At 34.1% G+C, this 24,092-nt stretch overlaps 2 protein-coding genes and 1 long non-coding RNA gene across 8 annotated transcripts in view; all 3 read left to right on the forward strand.

Annotated features, from left to right (window-relative positions):
- Positions 1-24,092, forward strand: part of LOC139820212 (glutamate receptor ionotropic, kainate 2) — a 407,847-nt gene that overhangs the window by 266,529 nt on the left and 117,226 nt on the right. Inside the window, exon 1 of one of the 6 annotated variants that reach the window (XM_071790342.1) lies at positions 19,918-20,190. The exons of the other annotated variants lie outside the window; for them this stretch is intronic. The gene's annotated coding sequence lies outside the window, so the exon portion shown is untranslated. Of the gene's footprint in view, positions 1-19,917; positions 20,191-24,092 lie in introns of those variants that run through there. 6 annotated transcript variants of the gene reach the window in all.
- LOC139820655 (uncharacterized) lies at positions 5,291-7,223 on the forward strand. The gene is made up of 3 exons (XR_011734062.1): positions 5,291-6,510; positions 6,900-7,016; positions 7,102-7,223. It is a non-coding gene; the product is annotated as an uncharacterized lncRNA (long non-coding RNA).
- Positions 8,163-18,218, forward strand: LOC139820277 (uncharacterized). Its single transcript, XM_071790422.1, has 7 exons — positions 8,163-8,275; positions 8,366-8,429; positions 9,544-9,623; positions 11,584-13,299; positions 13,674-14,051; positions 14,391-14,564; positions 14,734-18,218. Exons 4-7 carry the CDS (start codon positions 13,279-13,281, stop codon positions 14,770-14,772), a joined length of 612 nt encoding a protein of 203 aa, XP_071646523.1. The 5' UTR covers positions 8,163-8,275; positions 8,366-8,429; positions 9,544-9,623; positions 11,584-13,278; the 3' UTR covers positions 14,773-18,218.

Raw genomic sequence — 24,092 nt, forward strand, 5'->3', positions numbered from 1 at the left:
TGTTTATGGTTATTTGCTTTTGATAATTAGTTATTCGAAAAAAAAAACAATTCAATTCAATTTTAATTAAATTGCTCTTTTTGCGTGTTTATGTAAAAAAAAACATTAAAGGTATTAATTAATGTTATTAACAGTAGATATACTCGATAAAATTTAAATCAAGTAGAATAAATACTTTTAGATTTCAGTGCTTATTTATTTTTAGTCTATTAGATTCATCAATCGCATATAAATTATTTGGATAGAAAATGTAAACGTTTCAAAATACTAATAATTTCATAATTATGTGAGTAAAATGAGAAATATGGATTTGCTGATAATAATTTAAAATATTTAGATTAATTTCGAAGCACCGATAAATAACGGAATATTACTCGATCGTCGTTCAATTTAAACATGTTTACTTTCCGCCAATGTTTTGGAACATCCTGTCGATATATAAATATTGCATATTGATAAAACGTTCACGTGGATGTTGCGCATTCGTGATTTTTTATCTTGCTTACAGCGGAGGCACGTAAAGCTAACGAGCAATTCTGTAGTTACACATCGGCGTATTTTTCTCGGTGCACGTACGCTCAACCGAGACAACAAACCGCGCGGGGGTAACAATGAAATACAATTAACCAGACAATTTTACGCGGATGCGGAGAAAAACAGGAGAGATACTTCCCACTGGTAATCCTCATAATGGCATAACGCAATGGACCTGATGCACTTTGCTCTAATGCACTCAGCATTGCAGCCGTCAACAATGTACGGGATGGAACGCTTGAAATTAATATCCTCGTTCCAGGATATCGCCGGAAATTCTGACGGACAATAATGAGTTGCTAAAATTCACGTATACATATTTTTTTATATTTCCAGTTTCTACTAAGACAATTCGTTCTATTTTGCTTACTCTTATAATTCAAATAATAGTATAATAATTGATAAACAATGTATAATTAAAAATGTGCATATTATCGCAAAACGTACGTGTATCTACTGTATTCAATTTGTAATGAGAAACGTTTGAGAATTCGAGAATCCACTTATAAAATCTGAATTTAAGATAGGCTGCATGCGCGATTGCATGTTCTCTTAAACAAAACCTCCCGCGAGATAACGGTGTATCGCGGTCACGAAGCGAAGGAGGATCGCAAGCATTCGAGGCGTTCGTGAGTTCTCCTGCAGCGACCGGCATCACTGATAACGTCTTTAACTGCATGCCGATAAGCCCGACAACTTAAACTTGGGCGTCAAACGAATGCCTGAATTTATCTGTTTACACCTCGTTAAAAAGGGGATCTTTCTATAATACGCAAACAATGACACGAAAGATTACGTCGATTCTCCGCTTCGATATCGGAGATTTCCGGAAATAGAATAAGAAGAAGAGAAAGTTCCGCAACAATTAAGATGAAAAAAATTTCGCCACGAAATAATTTAATCTTGATTCACGGTGATATTTGCGAGCGAATAATTTTTTATCATGATTACTCGCTTAAATGGTTGTACAGAAACTCAACAGAAAGATAGAGTTTCGAAAGCAAATACGTATATATTATTATGAATCCAGATATTTTCTAAAAAGTAATTAATTATTCGTCCGAATTATTATCAAGATTTATTATCAAAACGCAAAATTACATGTGTTAATTAGAGTTGAATATTCACTTCGGGACTTAATCTCGACGGTAATATTAACTTTAATATTAAATCAACTACCCTCCAAGGAGCTTATATTCGTCGAGAGACTCTTTTAATGTTTGCCTTTTCGTTACGCCATTGCGAGAGATATAGGGAGAATTTAAGGAAGATCCTAATCTGACGGCAAAGGACGGTGCCAGACGAAGATTAATGGTCCCATGATACCGGATCTTGCCAGGCTTCTTCATAAAATTTGTACGAAACTTGCGATCATATTTTTCAACTACAAAAAATATCTCGAATGTTGAAATATTGCAGAATGTTCACAGTATTGAGAACCATTCAGAAATCTCTTGAGCGACAATTTTCTGAGATGCGTTAAAATATTCGTGTGCGTATAGAGCTTCAATATTGCTTAATGTTATATATGTATATCAAGTGCTGATATTTTATTCTTGTAGTTTCAAAAGTTGTTGCGTATTTTCCGCGTGACGTAGAATTTGTGAGTTTTTGTTTTTACTTGAAATAAATAAATTTTATTGTCTCTTTCTACAGCGGTACACAAGGCGCACACGAAGCATTCTAATGGTCACCCTTTGTCTGTCGAAAACTGAGACTAAATTGAAAAGAATGGTAGCCATTTGGACATCAAAATGTCGATAGTTACAGAGTTATTTCACATCGAGAATTTATCTCTGAAAAAAGATTTATTGCGGACAAACTTCAGAAGTGGAAACACGTAACCAAAGTTTAATTGTAATTAATTTTAAGGAGATTATGTAAAAAATCGTTACTTAAGACTTCATGTAATTTATAATAACTGTAGAAATTCAAAGATTTATGAATTAACACATTCTTACGTGTGTTAGAATTCATACAAACGTAAAACATGTGTAATATATGTAAATAAAATAAATATAATAAAATTTATAGCCTATTACTTTACGTAGAGATCTTCTAAAATACAACCTAAAATACAAAATAATGAATTGACGTATAGAATAATAATATCTCAGTAAACGCTAGCGGATACTGATGCTAAATCCAGTTAATTAAAGTTACGTAAACGGAAATACATATGAGACAATTATCTCTACATGTGTATATCAAATATATTTAATAATTTCTTAATATTGCCATATCTTATATGCTACTTGTTTGGCTATTTGTTTTTTTAAAAGACTAAGGATTGTTATAATAATTAAACATAATAGATACTAGGGATGTAAAGAATTCTTTGGAAATAAGCCATGTAAACAAGTTTAATATACATACGTATAGATTAACTTATAGATATAAAATATGGATTCACACACACACACACACACACACACACACACACACACACACACACACACACACACACACACACACACACATTTTATTATCATCTTATCGATCTCAAGAGGTCGACCATTGGTTTTCCATCTATTCTCGTTACGATCGCGTCCGTTTTCCTACCGCCCCTGTAATCTGCTTCTCGCATACATAACGCGTCGCCCGAGGCCATTATCAAACAGATATCAATTTTAAATTTGATCTTTGTGACGCGCAAAGTCACTTTTCACTGTCAGATTTATGGTCCGTTGAGAAAAAACTGTGACATCTACGTGAATTCGTGTGAAATTGGTTTCATAATAAAATATTTTTATTATAAGATAAATCATGCAGATCAAATGTGATGATATAATATTTGATTGAATAAAAAATAAAATTAAGACCGCGTACCACGTACTACGACAAATTATACAATTTTAGACAAATATTCCAAGTACATTTAAAAAAGCGAGTGACAAAGCGTAACGTTTTATTATATAACATTGAGTCATTAGTCATTCCGAGAGCGATAAAGCGCGATGCCGATTATTATTACGAACGAATAATTATTATACACGTTCGCATACCATAATTCAGCAAATAAAACGCACTGCGTTTCGCCTGACTTTGTCATCACTATAGCTAATTACTTGCATTTAACTGCTTCTTAACCAGTCGGTTATCGTTTGGCAACTGTTTTACGCGATCACCGCCATTATTACCGTCTGCAACTGTAGGCGATCGCCTTCGAATGTCCCTCGAAACGCGACAATAATAATGTAACAATAAGCCAATTTAGTGCTAAAGGTGAAACAATATTGAAGACGTAGTCTCCATTAGTGCTGATCTACAACCTTGCTTTAAAGGGTATTTAAGCTCTAAGCTGTGAGAAATTGACCAATCACAATAAAATGTGAAGAGAATACTCGACTGTGATTCTTACGGCTTAGAGCTTAAATATCCTTTAATAAAGCAAGGTTGTAGACCAGCACTTACGAAACCGCCAATAAATTTTACAACTGTTTCTGGAGTACTACAACTCCTACATCTGGCCTGCGATAAGATATTTAAGGAAAGGACTTCGATTTATTCGAAATTAACGCGGAATATTTCTAATAATATCTAGAATTAATGCAATATTATGTATATTTGTTTTATTGAAAGCAAAGTAATGACCGAGTTCGAATAGTGAGGTTAGTCGATCGAATAGTAAAAAGAATACGTAATAATATTCTTGCAAGCTAGATGTGTAGACAAAGAGTGGATATAACATTATTTTTCAGACACTGTTATATCCGACACAGAACTAGATTTATTTTTTAATTTTTATTCTTACTATGATAAATTGTACGTTATTTATACTTTTTACGATCTATTGTTTATAAGTATATAGTTTGTATATGTATAAATGCATTCTTAGACAATTCTTCAACGACATGTATCTCATTTATATAATTACAATTTAATAATAGTTTTGTTATGTGTGTAAAATAAAATAAAATTTAAGACAATATTATGCTGATAGATCTTTTATTTTATTTAGCAGTTAGCCCACCACCAACTAAAGTTATACCCAAACATGATATATTTATAAGTGCATAGAAAATATCATATTTTATAATTAAAGATTAATGCAGTTGTTCATAGAACTCAAGCAAGAGAAGAATAAACGCAAGACGTAACGTTGTCTTAGTTCCAGAGTCCAAGTTAGAAGCCTGTCCAGTAATTACTTTTCGGTGCTAGCTCAGTCCAAATGCTATTCATTTTTGCCCCTAAAAAGGCCTTACTCATCTTTGGTGGCCTTATCATTTTGCGCGAAGAGTGACCTTTTTTGCAATGTAAAAGCTGCAAAATAAATCGGTATTAACAATGAGTGCATTTCTTATTGTAAAAATATGATATTTATTAGGTATTTTAAATATAAAAATGCGCGCGTACGTACCAAATAGAGAAAAAAATTGAAAAAGAATTCTTTTTGAATTCCCGAATTATAAAGTAAATTCTTTTTCCATATCATTTCTGCTTTAAAAGCACTCTTAGGAGTTCATTTTATTTATCGTCGTCGATTAGAAGTATCTGATGAGCACTGCTGTGATTGTTCTTTTCTATATTTTTAATTTAATATTATACATCAATACAAATTTGTTAAAAGAATGAGCAATACTAGCAGGTGCAACACTGTTTTGTATTAATTGAATCATGTATTTTCTAACTATTCTCCTACTACATAGATTTTCACAGCTATAATAACAATCGTCTCGGTCAGTCTAGAACGTCAATGTCGCTTTGTCGCTTGGATTCTCGGACATAATGATGCAATAGTCCTCGAATCCTATAGGAAATGGCATAACCGTTGCAGGATCTGTTGCACCTGCGGCTGCAGTTGTACCAATATCAGCCTTCATGGCCGTTGTTGGACTAGCGTTCTATGATCATAATTGGCTGTGAGTTTCATAGCTATTGTTGGGCCTGTTGCAAGGAGCTCTTGGAGCTGCGATTGATTCTCCTTGCAGCTGCTGTCGGGCTATCTGCAAATTACACGGGCCATAATTCGAATCGTTAAGTATTCTGCAGGAGGAGTAACTCTTGTTGCAGATAACGGTTTTTGGTAATTCCAAGTATTATTAAATTGTAATTACATAAATGAGATGCGTGTCACTGAAGAATGTTATTAAAGTTTGACTGAATATTTTACTTTTTTATTTTCTTTTATTTCTGTTTTTTTATTTTTATTATTTTTTTTTTTTTTATGTGTTTCTAATAGTTAGAACAGAATTTATTTTTCTTCTTCCTCTCGTTAGTCTATACATAGTCTTGCGTATTCTAGCATATTAAGCGCGTTTGTTTCTAACCATTACAAGTCATAACGGAAACGTTTGCCAATTAGGATAGTGCGCAATCTCTTCCTTGATTCGATTGTCGGGCGATCGATTAGCGATCGAACGGAGAGAAGTCTTTTTGTCTCTTTTTCGAAAACTTTCGAAGAAAATTCAAAACAAAGAAAGTGTTAGCGAGATTGCAAGTACGAATTCAAAGACAGTGAAGGGAAGTACGAATTCAATTCTATATCCGTACAAGACTGTACCTCTTATGTCAGTCTCCCCGTTACTCGAGAGTGTGACTAAAATATTTACGTTAACGTTTACTTTAACGTTTAACGTTCACTTTTTCACGCCAACGTTTTGCGACCGGGATGTCAGCCAGCGGTGGAGTTTCTGCTCTACATTGAATGCATTGAATCCGGTGATCATATGTAGTCAGCTTTGGCAGAAAAAGAACTCAGACGGTGTATTGCGCTAGAAAAGAAAATAAATTAGTCTTGACAATGCTTCTCGTCTAAGTCGGTGCTTTGCCCTTGTCCTTATCCGCTGTTTATTTTTCTTGCTTTCTTTCCTGAATCGTAACTAACAATAAGTCAAAGATATCCCTTCTTCTTTTTCTTGCTCCCTCACTCTCGCTCTAACAACAAGTCCCGCGCATATATTTTGCTCCCGCAATCGATAGTTCTCGCTCTCTTTGGATGATACTAGCTATTCGGTTCGCCACAAGATCAAAATCGTGAGTGAACAAATGTGTAAAAATATATTCACATATATGCGATACAAATTATAATATAAATATAATATAATATAAACTATAGAGATTGTAAGATATAATTAACAGTTTATTTTAGTACAGTTTATATCTTAATAAAAATAAAAATTAGAAAATAAATCTAGATCTGTGTCGGATATAAAAGTTCCTAAAAAATACTGTTATGAGTATCCACTATTTGTTCTTTAGATCTAGACTACAAGAATATTATTACCCATCCTTGTCACTATTCGATCGACTCATTTCACTATTTAAATTTTATTTTTATAATATACATTACTTTGTTTCCAATTAAATTAATTTACATAATATTAATACATAATGTTACATAAATAATTATGTTATATTTTTAGCAATGTTCCGTGTTGATTTCGAATAATTTGAGGTCTTCCTTAAATACCTTATTGTCTTTCCTTCAATACCTTATAGCAGATCGGATGCAGGAATTACATACCTGTAACGTACTTCAGGTACTTTACTGCTGTAAAATTTATCGGCAGAAAATTACGCCAACAACATTGTTTCGCCTTTACCTTTAAATTGACTTATTGATAGCTTAGTTCTGCGTTTCGAGGGACATTTAGCGAGAGGCAATCGCCTACAATTGCAGACGATAATAATGGCGGTAAACGGATGCCAAACGATAAGCTGCCAAACGATAAGCCACTGTTTAAGTAGCAGTTAAATACAGGTAATTAGCTACAATAATGACTAACACATGCGCAACACGGCACGTTTTATTTGGTGAATCATGCAAACGTGTGTCTAATTATTCGCTCGTAATAATGTTCGACATTGAGCTTTATCGCTCGCGGAATAAGTAGTGACTCAGTGTCATGTAACAGAACCTTAAGACTTGTCACGGGCTACCAAAATTTTTCCAAATGTTTGTTTAAAATTGTATTATTTGTCGTGATAACACGCGGCATCGTATATATCATTTTATTACTTATTTAATCAATTATTATATCTTCGAGATCTTACTTAATTAGACCTTAATTATATTTTAATAAATGTAATCACTAAAAACAGTAATAAAAACTTAATGATGCAGCATTCAATCTCGTAGAAGTTTGTCGAAAATTGGGTGGAAATTAATCATGCAAAAGCGAGATCACAATGCTTCATGAAAGAAGCTCGAATTTGCTATTATTATCTCCAGTACTATTATCATCTCGAAATAAAAATATCTATACTTAAAATGATTTTATCAAAAAGAAAATTAGATAAAAATTTCTAAAAATAACTAAAGTTAACAAAAAGATTAACAAAAATTATTCAAACTTAATAATATTTTAAAATTTTGATTATGTTCTAGAATATATAATATAATATTTTTAATAGCGTCGTAATATTTTAATAAGAAATAATTCTAATATTTATATTAGTTTGCGTAATAAAATATTTAATTCTGAAAAAGTTTTTGAACTTTTTACATAAATTATTACATCTACATCTACTTTTAGACACGTGCGCACATTTATGACAAAAATTGTATGATTATACTTCGAAAATGACGGCTAGTGCGACGATCATACATATAATTTTCCAGTAATTTAGATATGGAACATTTTGCATGTAGACCTTGTACATTACGTTTACGTAAAATAATGACGCAATTAATATGATAACAACAGTACATATATTGTTTGCAGAAATAACATACGATAGTAAATATTCCATTCTCGTTGCGTTTCTGAGCTATAGCAGTCGCCTTAGCACATATTAGGTGAATATATACATTGTTTATAAACACAGTCAAAATATATTAATGTATTACAATCTCGAACTATTTCTTGTAACTATCAATTTCTAACAGAAGTAGAGAAGTACGGGAGAAACGAGGAAAGAAATCCATTAAAATGGCTTCCATGAAATACGTCGTAAGTTCTATTCAGTAATTATTGTTTAAGGAGGTACATACACCTAAAACGATGAAGAAAAGAATCTGACATTTAAATACATTTAAAAAAATATATATATGAAGTTTATTAAAAAATAAAATTTTATTATTAAAAACATATTTATATATTGTATATCATAAACAATTTTTGAATTTTTATGTTGCGAAACTCTAACTTTTTAAACAAAGAAGAGAACAATGTTATAGCCTACTCGATCACCACTTGTGGAACAGATTTTCCCAGATACTCCGCATTTTACACGATAAAATAGAAGAAACTTATTGCATATGTCACTCGTTGACATATGAACTCTCACGTTAACGACTAGAAAACATTACCGTCTATCGAATAATGAACGAAATATTAACAAAGTGGCATCTTCGACCTACTGGCATTTTCCCCCGACTTTTTTGTAGCAAAACTCTAAAAAATTGCGGTGTTATAGCAGTTAACATCAAAAGCACACAAAAGCCGACTTCAAAAATGATACATTATCCAGATGAGCCGAAATAGTTATAAAAAAAGCATCTGTAATAAAGAATTCAAGTTTTTCTTAAAGTCTATACAAATATCTTCTGAATTTGTTTTGAAAAATTCTTATTTTCTAAACAAAATGACAGGTATTCGAAATAGACATATCAATTTTAATCACTAATTTTGCAATTACGAACAAAGAAATGTATAAAATAAAAAACTTTTACAATATGATAAAAACATTTTAACATGTAGAGTAAACATGTAAAATTCAATTTCAAATAAATTGATGTAAAACCTTTCAAGATATATCTGGTGCCGATTTCAAAAACACGATTTCAAGAAAGGGCATTTAAAGTTTTAAGGAAAGTTTAAAGTGATTAAGCAACAAGGTGTTTTACCTGACTTGACAGATTGATCCACTCCTGGTCCATACAGTAGTAATACAATACAACCTTATTTAGCACAAAAAATAAAAACATTAAAGATTTGAAAAATATCAAGCTTTAATAATCGATTTTATTTCTAGGTGTACGTATCTCTTTAACTGGCACAATTTTTACGAGTTAATAATGTTGATATACTTCGAAAAAGATATAATCTCTGTCAATTTTTTCAGGTCCTCGTATTTGCCTTGTTAATGATGATGCTGGCGCAGGGTTATTGTATCCCCCCCCACGTACTTTTACAACATGGACGGTAAATTTTCCATTATTTCTTGCGAGCTTTTGCAGTTAAACCTGTAACAAACTAAACATCTACGCAGGACCTTTTTGACTGCCGATCTACCCGCTATGATCCAATACTGTTTTCTAATCAAACCTAAAAGCGCTTCGGGGCCTGCATGCATATTTCTCAGATGTGCGTCTCTAATTATCAAGTCTGTCAATTAATCACTCGTCGCAAGGATGGAAACTTCTGACCATAGGATAGCGGCATTAGCGGCGCGTTTCTCAAGCGACCGCCTACTCGCAACATTCCCGCGTCGTCTACAAAGGAATTGAGAGCTAATAATCTACTCTTTCTTGAGATTGGACGTTTCGATTTTAGAGCGGCGATCTCCGTCACAAAATATCGCCTCTGATGATGCTTCAATATAATTTTCATGGCTTCCTCCAATTCTCTCACGGTGATCCAACCTGACCGCCGATCGGTCACTCGCCTACAGTTGTAAGCAAATCTCAGACAGTATGTTATAACGGCCTTCAATCGCTTCAACGATGAATATCGTCGCCAGACGTCCAAGAAATCTCTCAGTATCACCTCGATTATCTTCGGATCACTTTGCTTGCACTCGTAACCTAATTCATGCAGGGATCTCACCGCCAAATACAAGGACGCCGCATTTCCAAACATCAGTACATGCATTATAAACTCCTTGACCGTCGAGGTCGGACCAGGCCTCCACAAAATCCGCTGTAAATTTCGCTGCTTCGGGTTAATGCAGACCTGACGATACATTTTTGGGATATCTCCCGTCAATACGAACTGATGCTGGCGGAAACGCACGATAATTTCAAACGATTCCTGCTGAATAGTCGGACTGACTCTCATTATATCGTTGAGCGACTTGCCAGAAGTTGTCTCACAGGATGCGTCAAAAACTACTCTCAGTTTCGTTGTCGTGCTCTCATCCTTCATGACCGCATGGTGCGGCAGATAATGCACGGGCTCATCCATCGATTCCGTCACCTCATCGACCTTGGTCATATGTCCTGACCTCAGGTAATCCTCCATGCACTCCGTATATTGTGCTCTTAAAATCGGATCTCGATCCAATCTCCGACACACCGACTGCAGTCGCTTCATAACGCGGTTGCACGCGACTCTCCCAAGACGCTGGGTTCCTCCCGCAAAGGAAGGTCGACGATGAATCGCCCATCCGCCGCTCGTTTATGTGTATTTCGAAACTGTTCCTCGCATAGATTCTCCTCTCTCGATAAACTCGACTGCAGAGAGCCTTCTTCCACGATCCAAAAGGGCTCCATCTGCTGATACAAATCTGGTTCCTTGACGATCGCACACAACGCCACATTCGACCGATTCGTCCGGTCATCCGGAATGGGCGCATTTCCCGCCACTATCCATATCCTAGCTTCGTTTTTTGCAGTCCTAATATTTTTCGAATCTGCTTAATTATACCTCCGATATCGCACAGTGTATAATAGAGATTGCAAAACGCATCAGTATATTTTATGTTCTTTCTGATGCAGAAATTGTTTTTGGAAAATCATAAAAGATTCTTTCTTATTCTTCTTCAGATACAAAAGAAATTTCTTTTTTTGGTTCATAAAAAATCATAATGAATATGAATTCGAAATAGCGCTTAGATAAAGATCCATTGAAATGCTATCTAAGTGTAATTTCGAATTTATTGCAAATTCTTATGGAGTAGAGAAATAATTATTTTTATATTTGAAGAAAGACTCAGAATTGATAACATAAAAATGAATTTCTTTCAAACTCTTAAGAGTTCTTTTAAAGCCAAAATGGTATAGAAAAAAGAATTAATTTCATAATTCGGGAATTCAAAAAGAATTCTTCTTCAATTCTCTTTGCTGGTATGTACGCGCGCATTCCCATGTTAGGATATTTAATAAAAATATCATATTTTTACAATAAGAAATGCGCCCATTATTAATACAAATTTATTTTGTAGGAGGGCTTTAGGTCCGGGGAAAATGCAAGGAAATGGGGTCGAAAAACGGTTAGCGCAAAATGATATGGGACAAGGCCAGGAAAGATCAGGAGGATCTTTTGCTTCTAAATAGGGGCAAAAATGAGGACTGAACTAGCACCGAGGAATAATGACTGGACAGGCTCGCTATTCTAACTTGGACTCTGACTCGGAACTAAGACAACTTCTAGTTGTCTTGCGTTACTTCTTGCGTCTCTTCTTCTCTCACTTCAGTTCTATAAACAACTGCACTATTCTTTAATTATAAAATATGATATTTTCTGTGCACTTATAAATATATCATGTTTGGGTATAACTTTACTTGGTGGTGGGCTAATTGTTAAATAAAATAAACTATCTATCAGCATAATATTGTTTTAAATTTTATTTTATTTTACACACATAATAAACCTATTATTGTAATTACATAAATGAGATGTATATTATTGAAAAATGTGCAAGAATGCATTCACATATGCGTTACAAACTACAGATAAACAATAGATCGTAAGGTGTATAAATAACGTACTAGATTGTTATAGTAAAAGTAAAAATTAAAAAATAAATATAAATCTCTGCTAGATATAAAAGTTTCTTAATTATTAACATAATACATTATGATAGCAATATGATAGTATCATGACTGTTAAATTGTATACATATGTATTATATACAATAGCACCATTGAACTGATGGTCTCGACTCCTCAAGACTGGATTATAAATATTGGATTGACTTTCATGTTATAAAGAAATCTATATTTCTAGCTACTTACATCCTTAAAAACAGCAGGTTGATGAGAAAAAAATCTGTGATAGACGTTCGTTGACTGAAAGCAGGTTTACATCTGAATAAACGTTATCGTGAAATAAATTCGGTCTTTTGTATGATCAGTTCTAAAACAGAAATCTTTGAGTTTCGCTGCATCCTCTTTCAAGTTGGTTGTCAATAACGTAATAAAAATTTTACTGACAAATTTAGGATGCAGTAAGCCGTTTTGTTTGTATCATCTTGCGTTACAGTCTGATATTGCCGTTACATATGTAATTGATTCATCCGAAATTTAGGGAAAAGCGCATTTATTAAAAAAGCGGAAGTTACTCTCTAAATTTGAATCAGTGAATAGTACTGTGAATCAGTGAATAGTCACTGATTCATGAAAAGGGGCATAATTTACACTGATATCAGTGACTATTCAGTAATTCAAATTTAGAGAGTACGAATGTTGGCCAGTCGTTCCATAATGCTTACCGTAAGAACGACTACAAGAATACGCACGTAACAGGTGAATTAATTTCATTACACTTAAGCATTAATTAAGTCAACGAGGAAACCTAATTGTCTGTCAAAATATATACATGGCACATTATCACTTTACATCCTGCCAATTAATATAGATACATATTTAGCAAATTATTTATTTCATAAGATTGGAAAATTCTTGAATTATAAAATGAATAAAATTTTAAAAAATTTAGGCCAGTCAATCAGCAAGTTGCAGCAACGATTTTAAAAATTTAACGACGTCCGTATTTTTGCCTCGAAACGATTTCACAATGTGCAAACTGCCGAAATTATGGAATGCGGAAAATTCAACATAACGTCAGCGATTTTTCAGGTTATTTAAGTTAATGACAGTGAGGAATCGCGTTAGTCTCAAGTGAAACTGTAAACGCGATGTTTTCGCATCGAGGATTAGTGAGTAAACTTTTCTGACATATGTTATATGACATATTATATTTATTTAATATTTTTATGAGTTTTTAACTTCTGGAATTAGAACTTTTTAATAATAAAATAAAATCATATGTCATCATACCGTTAGACAGAAATTTTGTAAAAATCAATACGTAATAAAACGTTTATTTCTTTTCTGCATTTTACTTTTCCTCTAATTCGATTTTTATACTAATAAAACAATATTCTATAGTAAATCCATAAATATGTAATCTCTCTCCCAATAATTTTAAATTATTAAGTAAATAAATAATTTATAGGGAACAAATTTCTGCCAATTCGAATATCTGTTCAAGAACAATCTGCATAAAATTTCCTTAATCATTCTTTTTCAGTTTTTATCAGTGACATTCTCGTTAGCAAGTATCGCACTTGCCAACGTCCTCGTTCAACCCGGCTATGAACATCAATACGATAGCAATCCACGCTATTTACAACATCAGTCTGTTTCGCAGCACTGGATAAAATCTCCGATTGAACAATATCGCGCAGACCAATTACCGAACGAGGAATCGACGCGATATCTTTCGGGAGTTCAGACGGTGTATCCCTATGAATCGAACCAAGCCGATGCTCGTTCGCAAGTGTTAAGCTATCCACATCGTCCATCGTACCACCATTATTTACCGAGGCCACACCATGTGCATTTCGCAAGAATAGGAGGTCATGGATATGTACGGCCCTCGGTGTATGTCGGCCATCCTCAATCTTTGGTAAATGCTCATTATCCTATTACTTGATCTAAGAAAATGGTATAAGTATAATGTTTCATTAACTTAACATTCGCAATATTTTATTTATATTACTATTATTTCATTGAAAGTTCAAATTTTATTTAATTTGATATTTTTAAGTGTAATATTTAATTAAAAACACCTGTATGTAACACCTAGCAATTTGCTTATGCGACAAATATGTACGTCATTGTAGTATTGACAAACAGCTTTTCTTGGAGTTAATTATATAACACAAACGCTAATATTTGTCGTGTTTTTGTACACGAATTGATCATGTAAGTTACTAAACATTTCATAAGAATGATATTTCTCCAGATGGTACACAACCGAAGGAAAAGATCGGATCCTGCAAGCACTAAATCGAGTAAATATGAGGTCGTTGCACATAACAATGATGTGGCCGCGAAGTCGCCCTTAACTGACGCCAAGCGGCGCATCCTACAACCATCGACTCGTTACTTCCAGAACATGAGCCTACTGATACTACTGGTAAATATTTCATAGAACAAGATTAAAATTTGACATCTTCAAATAATAACCTAAATGCACCGCTTATCTTAAAAGTAGTGTAACTTCAGTTTATACGAGTTCCAATGAGACGGGAACATAAATCATTGTACCGATATTAATACGCTTCAATTTAACTATTCAATTACAGATAAGCGGGTGGAAAACCGTCAGATCAATGACTATGTAACAAATCCATGTTCATTCGGTTTTTATACGGAAAATATGCACCCTGGACGTACATACATCATACCCAACACAATGCAAAGTATGATTCATCAGTTTTATACAAATCGTCATACGAAACCTTCATACGTCGCCCAAGACGAAGTATGTTGCGACGATTTATTTTAATATAGACTTTTTATGATATTCGCGCAATATCTTCGAGTTTGTGAAAATCGGACGATAACGATTATAGTAGTAAATTTTTATGTGTAGTAAAGTAGTAAAGTAGTAAAGTTTTATGTGCTTATAAATTTTTATTTTTGTCCGATCTATAGAAATTTAATTGATTATTACGACCGAGACGATATGGATTTCTTGCGCAAATATTTTTCAATTAAAATCTAAAAATTTAATTAAATTTCTCAATTTAAATCTGATTAATGAAATGCACTATGTGCACAACTTTAATATTGAAAATGGAACATTTTTCGAACATTATGAATGTGTTTCATAAAGTATAAAAAATATTCTTTTCACAACACTTCCACGGAAAATCCGACTTTCCATGTCTGTAGAGTAGTGTAGAGAGGGGCGAAAGTGGCCAATTTCACGCCAGGGAGGAAAGTTGTTACTTTCCGCCCGCTAAACAGGGAGAAAAGAATTCGAACAGTGCAGAACTCATGGTGCTAGACAGATGCGTCCTCAATTGATGCTCATATAACTCGCACACGTGAGTGCCGCATGCGTGCGGGTCATATGAGCATCAATTGCTCTTACATATACATACATATATATATTGGTTTTTATGCGAAAAAAAAAGCGATAAAAATGCGGCTGAATCAATAAAACTCGAATCTTTATTAATCAATGTTTATACAATGAGATCTCAAAGGAAAATTTTCTTCATTTTAATAAATAAAGTCACAGTTGTACGCAAACTAATATTTACTAAAATCCAGAACATTTTTTTCTCAGTGTACAAATTTTTTTCCGCAAGAGTATAGAATAAGATTTCCTTCAGATCCGTCTATAGTTGAATCAAGAATATTATGAGATTATTACAAATTGCTATCTAAATCTTTCTGAGAAAATTAGAGGGATAGCATCAAGATTATTTTATTCCTGATTTAAGAATTCCTCTATTTAAAATTAAAATATTTTTCTTTCAGTACTAAATATGATTGGCCCTATTTCGATCCTATTTTATGCTAGATTGAAGAGTAATAGCATTGTATCTAGAAGTCTCTTCTGTGGGTGTACGTTTCACGGTGATAAATCTATAGATAGATTGAGCTGGATACCGCCCAAAAAGTCTTCTTACGTAAAAGCTCGGTAGGTTCGCGCGACATTTCATAAGACATCTTTGTTCGACAATTTCTCGCAGTTTTTCCTGGTGGGATCGACGTCACACTCATTCTTTTCATTCCCTTTTTTATGTGAAAAACGCTCCACAAATTAAATCGTAGGATTTATTTACCTCTTTATTTATCTCATTTTAGAGAACTCAAAATGTAGGATTGACTTTAATAAAATATCTTTTTTATGAAATGTACATATAGGGTGTACGACAACTCACCGATCAACCAAAAGGTGAAAGTGGATTGAGTCAAATTGAAAAGAAAAATGCGATCTACTTATTTTGACAAATTTGCAATATAGTTATTGAGTAATTAATTAAAACGTCTGAGCGAATGAGCGAATAAGCATATAAAATGGCTTGATTGTTAGATCTCTTAGCAATGGTGAGCATTATCTGAGCGAGAGATGTATCATAGTTTCTTGACGTGCTGCGGTCGTGTCATATGCGTCGCTCACCGCTTGCCACCTCTCCAACCTACCGCTTTTGATACGCTCATTCGCTCAAACGTTTTAATTAATTATTTAACTATTGCAAATTTTGCAAAATGGCAACATGACTTTTCTTTTCAGTTTAATCCAATCTATTATTTTTACTCTTCGGTTGGTCAGTGTCTTTTCGAATGCTGTTATATACGTAATAAATTGAATTTTAAATTACATAAAATTAAGTTTATAGCATTTATATAAAATACATTGTATGTTTCTCGATAAAGTACAGCTGTACATTGTATCAATAGTAAAATCGTCTGAATAGTCATCTGAATAGAAAAGTTCAACAAAGCAAGTTTCGTAAATTTGCAAATGCAAAAGTTCCACAGATCTTAGAAATTGCAGACTTGCATTCAGCATAGCCAAAGTAAAAAATTTTCGATATGAAAGGTTCAGTTCACAAATGTAGACGGGGTAAATGTACAATGTACATACATATATAAAAGCACACATATTAAAAAATTCTTGTTTGAATAAATCATTATCTTAATTTTATATGAAATACATCGGCATTTTTCTCGTTTTCCCGAGTTGTTTTGCTGCAAATGTATAACAGTAATATAAAATTTTTACGATGACTATATATATACATATAAGAAGAAGTTGAGGCTGTCATGTCTGATGATAATAAATTTCTCTCCGCGTGTTTGGCGGGTCACGGACGTTTTTCACTGTCGACGCGTATGACCGCATTCAAAGTTCTCCATAGCGTCCAGAGAGGAGTGCAATTCTCCGTCTCGCACTGTCGATGCGAGTGCGCCGACGAATTATTTCTCCGGGATAAGGTCGGATTTTCTGCTCGGGGCTCGATGCCATTAGTAATGGTTTTAATTTGTGCGGCTGAAACTTCACCCTCCGCCGGCCTCCGCGATCGGCGCGAAATCGATGACGAACGAGTTAGAAACGACCGCCAACGCTCGGAAATGGATTCTCCGGGGAAAATGGTATGTACCGGATCGGATCGTTCTCATAGAAGTTGCATGGAAATCGAAGAGACTTTTGTGTTGTCACCGTGCGGTATGATTGTAGGTTCTTTCGAGCGCGATTAATTACTTGATCCACATACTATGTGTATTTTATTTCTAGATACTGGCTAACGAGTATCATTAAAGCTGTATTAAAACAATTCTTCGCAAATTTAAGAGAAAATGCTTCCTAGTCGAATCCTAAAGCAATTCATGAGGCTTAAAAGCAATTAACTACTGCTAAAGAAAAGCTAGCTTTGTTCTTAGTTGAATTCACTTAAACAATAAAAAACAATTTAAAAATGAATTACTTAAAAGATATTACAATAAGATTTCAAGAAAGTGACAGAGGCAATGGAAACACAATAATTCTTGTTTTTTTTTAATTATAATTGCCAGTAAATATATATTATACCTATATATGTGTGTGTAATCGCCAACGTGTAAACGCTGAATCTATATTATGCGATCGGAAAAATCTATATTCTCTTTCAATACCTGCATATTTCAATAACATCGACTTATTTAAGAAGAACAATGGCTTATTCCTAGAGAAGCGTACTCCTTTCTCTAAAAGATACGTTGTAGCGTCTCGCTCCATGAAAGAATGTACTTTACTAAAAATATACTTGGCGCGAGACATTATCGCTTTTTTGATAAAACGAATATGTGTCGTGTAAAAAAACGAAATAAAAAATTTTAAAAACACAATATTAGCAACATTGAGTATACTGCCATCCTCCGGATGCGTAAGCAACTATTGCGCCGTGTTCCACTGCAACTCCAGCCAAACCACTTGGAAACTCGATTTCAATCCATCATGGGGTTCGTGTCTCGGCTAACTCATGCTTTAGTGCAATTACTTTTTTTTTTATCTGTTGCTGTTTAAACAACAGCTGTTTCATTTACATATTTGATCATGTTTTTTCGTATTTAAATTATTGCTACAATCTCGCAACATGTGCTTTGCGACAGGTCCCTACTTAACAATCTCTTGCAGATAGCGTAAATATTACAACAATATGCTTCAGTTTGTAGAACCTAATTAAACAAACAGAACAAAACGGAATCAAGAAGCAATTTAGCATCTTACTCGATATTTTTTTTTTAAGTATCTTTATTGCAAAAATAAGCTTTCATACTTTTATTTTGTTTCGATGAGTTTCTTAATACTTTAAGTAGAATAAGATAGCAAAAATTATGATAAATTAAAGTAACTATATTCTTGTATTTCTATTGCATTTGTTATTACGTTTTAGTTTGAGCAGTTTCAACTTTTGCTTAATCTTTCTCTAGTAAAGGTACCTTATCTTTCGTTAAACGTTGTGCGTTACATTCATAAAAGTTGTTATCGCTAATGTTTCAACTTTTCAAAATCACCATTTATATATGAAAGAAATAGAGTGCACGTCTGGGAACATGAAATTTATAATGAAAAGAAGTTTATAAAGCGGCACGGAGCAACGATCCCCGTTCGTCGCCAGCAAAATTGCCATAAAAGTCTTTTAAGTTTACGGCGCGTGTAGCCGTGCATGAGAAGCATGAAAGAGCTACTAAAACAGGTAGTAGCTGGTAGAACTTAATATGGCGACCTCCAACCCCTTTACTCCTTCCTGCGATGCAACTTCGTTTCGTAACTTTTTTTTCTAAGCGATGGGAGTAATGCGTCAAAATAAGATATTTTATCTACATTTTACTGCAATACGAAAATCTCTTTAGTCAATATAATTTTTACGTTACATGAAGAAACATATAAATCAATGCATAAAGATCGTTACATCGATTACTCGAGTCTTTTGAATTAAAATTGATTAATATTGCACATTATCGCGCAGAGTTTTTTTCGATAATAAATTCTTTGAAAATTACGAAGTTTTAATGCTAAGAAATAATCGCATCACCAAAAAAAAGAAAGAACAATTCAGCTATTACTGTATTTAATGCTATTATAATACTTTTTATTCTGAAATAATGTGAGAGAATATCAGCAATGCTGCTGCTTATTTATACGGCAACAATTACAATGTGTTTCATTAAAAGAAGTGAAATAAAACAAAAAAAAAGTGAATAAGATTTAAATATTGTGATAAATGTATCTAAATATATACATATATAAATATAGATGGCAAAACGGCATTGCATTTGAAGCGCCTCGCTCTGAAACGAAGCGACGGAGCATTTAAAACTCCTTGCTCCGAAAGGAGACGGCAAAGCGCGCGCTAATCGTTCCCGCATGGTCTTTTCGAACGAGCACGTGGACCGGCGCAAGCGTGATTGGCCGGCGAGCACGTGGCCGCTCGGCGAGAATCGGAGCTCGGGCGTGTTCGGCTGGCGTCGCGAGTCGACGACCGAACGACAAGTGCGGCAGTCGCGCGCCGGCCTCTGTCACGATAGGATGTGTATGTTTACGTTACCGCGATGATAACGGCCCGCATATCACGTATGAAGGTTATGCACGTCGCGAGGACAACACACATTCTTACGCGCCGGTATTCCTAAAAGGCCAACGCTCTCCGCATGTCCCCGCGCCCCCTTTCCGAGACATCGTCGCAACGATACTCCGAGGGTTCCATGAGGAGGTTTCGCCGCACCGCCTGACGTATGCGACAGCTGCGATGAAAAACGCGGTAAGTGAATGCCATTCCAATTATTTGGCCGCTTGAATATGAATAGAAAACTTTTTAAAAGAAACAGTAAAGATAAGAAACGCGTATTATAATTCAATGTATATTTCTTATATGATCAGAGCAAATTCAATTATCGAGGTTCTTGCTTTACTTGAAGCTTACTATATAGTATGTATCCGATATGAATATTCTGAATTAACTTAATTTGAATGTAATCTAAAAGTTGAAAATTAACGAAATTAAATATTAAATGGATACACAAGCAAATTTATATTTTTATCGTAAAATGGATAGAATCTCGTTTAATTCTTTGCCATTTTAATTAAAATACTACATACTTTGATATTAAAATTCTGACATTTTTGTTATTTCGTATTTTTTATTAAGATTAATTTTATACAGAAATTGCGTTATATCTCTTGTCTATTAATACCGAAACATTTTGAAATTATTGCGAAAACAATGTTATTCTTTATTGTTATTTTTCTAACCTTCTGCGACATCCTCGCGGGGATGTGATTGCTGAAAACAATATACATAACTCATTTATTCCAATTTGGTAAGCGAGTTCCGTGTCACGATGCGGTCCTGCTCGGTTCGTTGGCAAAATCGATAACTACTTCTACCTCTCGAACCGAGACGAATTGTTCTGTTAGTTTGGAGTCACTGTCTGCAGTGTCTGCCATTGAGTGACTTGTCAACCGAACAAGTCTCTCAATAACTCCTCTTTCCTTTTTTTTTGTACAATTTGTAACTAATATATAAAACTGTGTTAATGTACAGCTATATACTTTAATTTATTTCACTATTTTACGTAAAATATCATGATTAATCAATGATTATATCAACGAAAACACAACCATCGCAATCAAACAATATTAATATAAATTGGATATTGATTATATCGGATAAACAAATATGTAACGACGTACCATTTGATAGTTATATTTGCTTATATTGGTCATAACGTTACGCAATGGTAACGCAATACTGGCAATTGCGTTAAAAACGATCGGTTCTTACAATTTCAATTGTATTGATTATACATTGTCTACGGTTATGTCGCAATTAACTGTAATAGAAATTAACGTAATATATCCTCTTTTCAGTCTAATTACTTTATCATATAAATTATAAGAGCAAATTGAAAATTACGGCTACGTAGATATAATTGAGTCAGAATGATTGATTCACACCGAATTAAAATACCGCATTTTCGATTGCTTTAATTAGATTTTGTACTTATTAAATTATATGCGTCGGATTACTTAATTGTTCACTGCAATTTTTAATAAATTAAAATTCTATTTTAACATCGTTATAGAAGTAATAATGAGCGAGCAGAAGCGAAGCAGCTTTTACATTATTAATTTCTTTTTGATTTTTATTATAACGAACGAGATCGTGTATTATTTCATGCATAATATATATCGATTCTATCACCGCAAAATTAACTGCATAAGTTTAATCGTCTTTCTTTCGAGTTGGTTAATAGTGTCGGAAAGCGAAATATATAAACAATAAAAAATTATGTACATAATCAGCAGTAAACAACAACGTTATGTCATATTTTTATTATTTATTATAATTTATTTTAATTCGTTATAGTAATACTGTTATATAATAAAATCTTGACAGCAAAATTATTATTATTATTATAAATATTACATGTCGCGTATTATGCCCACTGCATAATTATACAAATATATCATGTTTGTTAATTGAAACCATTGTGATTACCTCAAAGCAACATGCACATAATTAAATCATTTGTACAGTCAACCTATGTTGAGTATCTCAGGTGGCTTAATTAATATTGAGAACATTTAAGCTAAAAAGGAATCGAATTTTATTATATATATGACAAATCAAGTATCTATGTAATTAATTCTATTCATTTATTTTGGCTAAAGAGGAATTTTCTTTCGTATATAGCAATTTAACATTATTTTTGAAATGCTAGTCGCAGACTGTAATAAATGGTATCTGAACTATTTTAAAAGAGTTGTCAACATCTATACACGCAATAAATATCGATTGTTTTTTACTCCATTCCGCTAAGTAAAGTAACAGTCTATTTTTCACGACATTCGTACAAACGAGTGGATTAAAGTGGAGTACGCTTTTGTACCAGCTTCGTCCATTCGTTGATAGTAGTACGGATGATTAAATTTTATTGCATATAGCGCCGCGAAATGATCGTACGAAGTTACGATATCGATATCCGCCAATATTAAGCGTCGCCGCGTCGGGAAATCGAAGGAAAGGGTGCGATGTAAATGGAGAAACCGAGAAACAGGAGAGAGGAACAAAGGGTGCACTTTATTCGAGTTTCCGTCGTGTCACAGAGACGAGATTGCGTTGCTTTAAAATTCGAGGAATCACATGCGAATTTCGCGCACTAAATCAAGCACGATCACATGTCTTCTATGAACGATATGTCGACGACGTTCTTTTCTTGTCGAATATGTTGAGAGAAAAAAAATTTGGTATGAAAAGGACGATTTTAGCGATTAGTAAGAGTCAGTTATCCACGAAATCTCCTATAAAACTCGCCCCGCACTCCGCTGACAAAGTATGCGAAATATTTCAAATCCGAGGTAGATCCGACGGAACATGACAATGTTCGCCTATTGCCGAGATCGAAAATCGATTGATCTAAATTCGCCGTAAAACGGCACGAGGAAGTGATTAAAGAAAAAGGAAAAAAAAGAGAATACGGCGCCTCTTAGTAAGCAGTTTCTCCATTCTCTCGTATAATCCACATATCGAAGGCGAGGAAAATGACCGTGTTAACGAGAATTCCCATAACGTAAATTCACCGAGCACGAGTCGCTCTCCTTCTATTTTCCACCCAGGGAGTCGGCACGACACGATATCGCGAAGATGTTTTAGGACGACCGTATAAATCACCGATGGTGGCGGGCGGCCAGACGTGGCAAGAGAAAGGGGAGCAAAAAGAAAATATATTTAAAGCACTGTCTCTCTCTCCCTCTCCCCCCCCTCTCTCTCTCTCTCTCTTTCTTTCTCTGCTGACTGCGTTGTCCCGCCTCTCGCTAACCCTCCTCTCATCGCCTTCATTTTCATTCCTTTTGCGCGCACACTCGCATGCCGCTTTTTATTCTATGCTATTAAGGCGTCTCTATGGCCGCGACGAATTATCGTCGAATAAAGCGGCGCGATTAAGGCAACCTGGATGCGACGTAGAGCCAATCTTTCTAAATTCCCGGAAGATTTTGACTTAACAGCCCTCTCATTCTCCCTTCGGAAGAGCCTTCTACGAGACGACGCGGAACTGACAGAGAGAACTAGATAAATCTTCATTCCAGATGTTCGCGGTCTTTCACCTCCTCCGACGTGCTAATTGCGAGATTACAAATAATATGTCGCGATTTTCTCGCGAGGAAAGTGAATTAATTTCCTCGGCGCTTTAATCACGATAACGTTAATCTCTTACTTTGAATTCGTTATGTCTCTTACGCGCGTATTAGACGTAAAAGAAATTCTTTCACGGCTCTATTTTTCTTGACTCGTATAAACTTTAAGTAATAGCAAAAAATGTCAATGAGACAGAAATATCTAATGAATAAATGAATAAAAAAATTTAGAAAAATAGGAATAGTAGGTGTAATAATTTTAAATTAATTACATCTTGAAAAAATCGTATTTTTAATTACACTGATTCAACTGGTCAAAAAAATTATTTATTGCAACATGTATAGTTGTATTTTCAATAGGATTATTATTAATCTTAGAATGCCTTTTTTCCCGCGACATTGTACAACGGAGAGCGCCTCTAATAAGAGTCACAAAATTACTCGGGTCGGAATTCCGCACCGGAAAATGGAAGTAAGAAACACGTTCGCCCTCTCTTCAATAATAGAGCCGAGTGAAAGAATTAT

Source organism: Temnothorax longispinosus, chromosome 10 (genome assembly GCF_030848805.1).
Source record: "Temnothorax longispinosus isolate EJ_2023e chromosome 10, Tlon_JGU_v1, whole genome shotgun sequence".
Lineage (NCBI taxonomy): Eukaryota > Metazoa > Arthropoda > Insecta > Hymenoptera > Formicidae > Temnothorax > Temnothorax longispinosus.

What these genes read in the sequence shown, in the direction of transcription:
- LOC139820277 (XM_071790422.1), top strand. Translation starts at nt 13,279, where the DNA reads ATGTTTTCGCATCGAGGATTA. An exon ending in TGTTTTCGCATCGAGGATTA is followed by an intron (nt 13,300 to 13,673) that starts GTGAGTAAACTT and finishes ATTCTTTTTCAG; the next exon opens with TTTTTATCAGTGACATTCTC. An exon ending in TCGGCCATCCTCAATCTTTG is followed by an intron (nt 14,052 to 14,390) that starts GTAAATGCTCAT and finishes ATATTTCTCCAG; the next exon opens with ATGGTACACAACCGAAGGAA.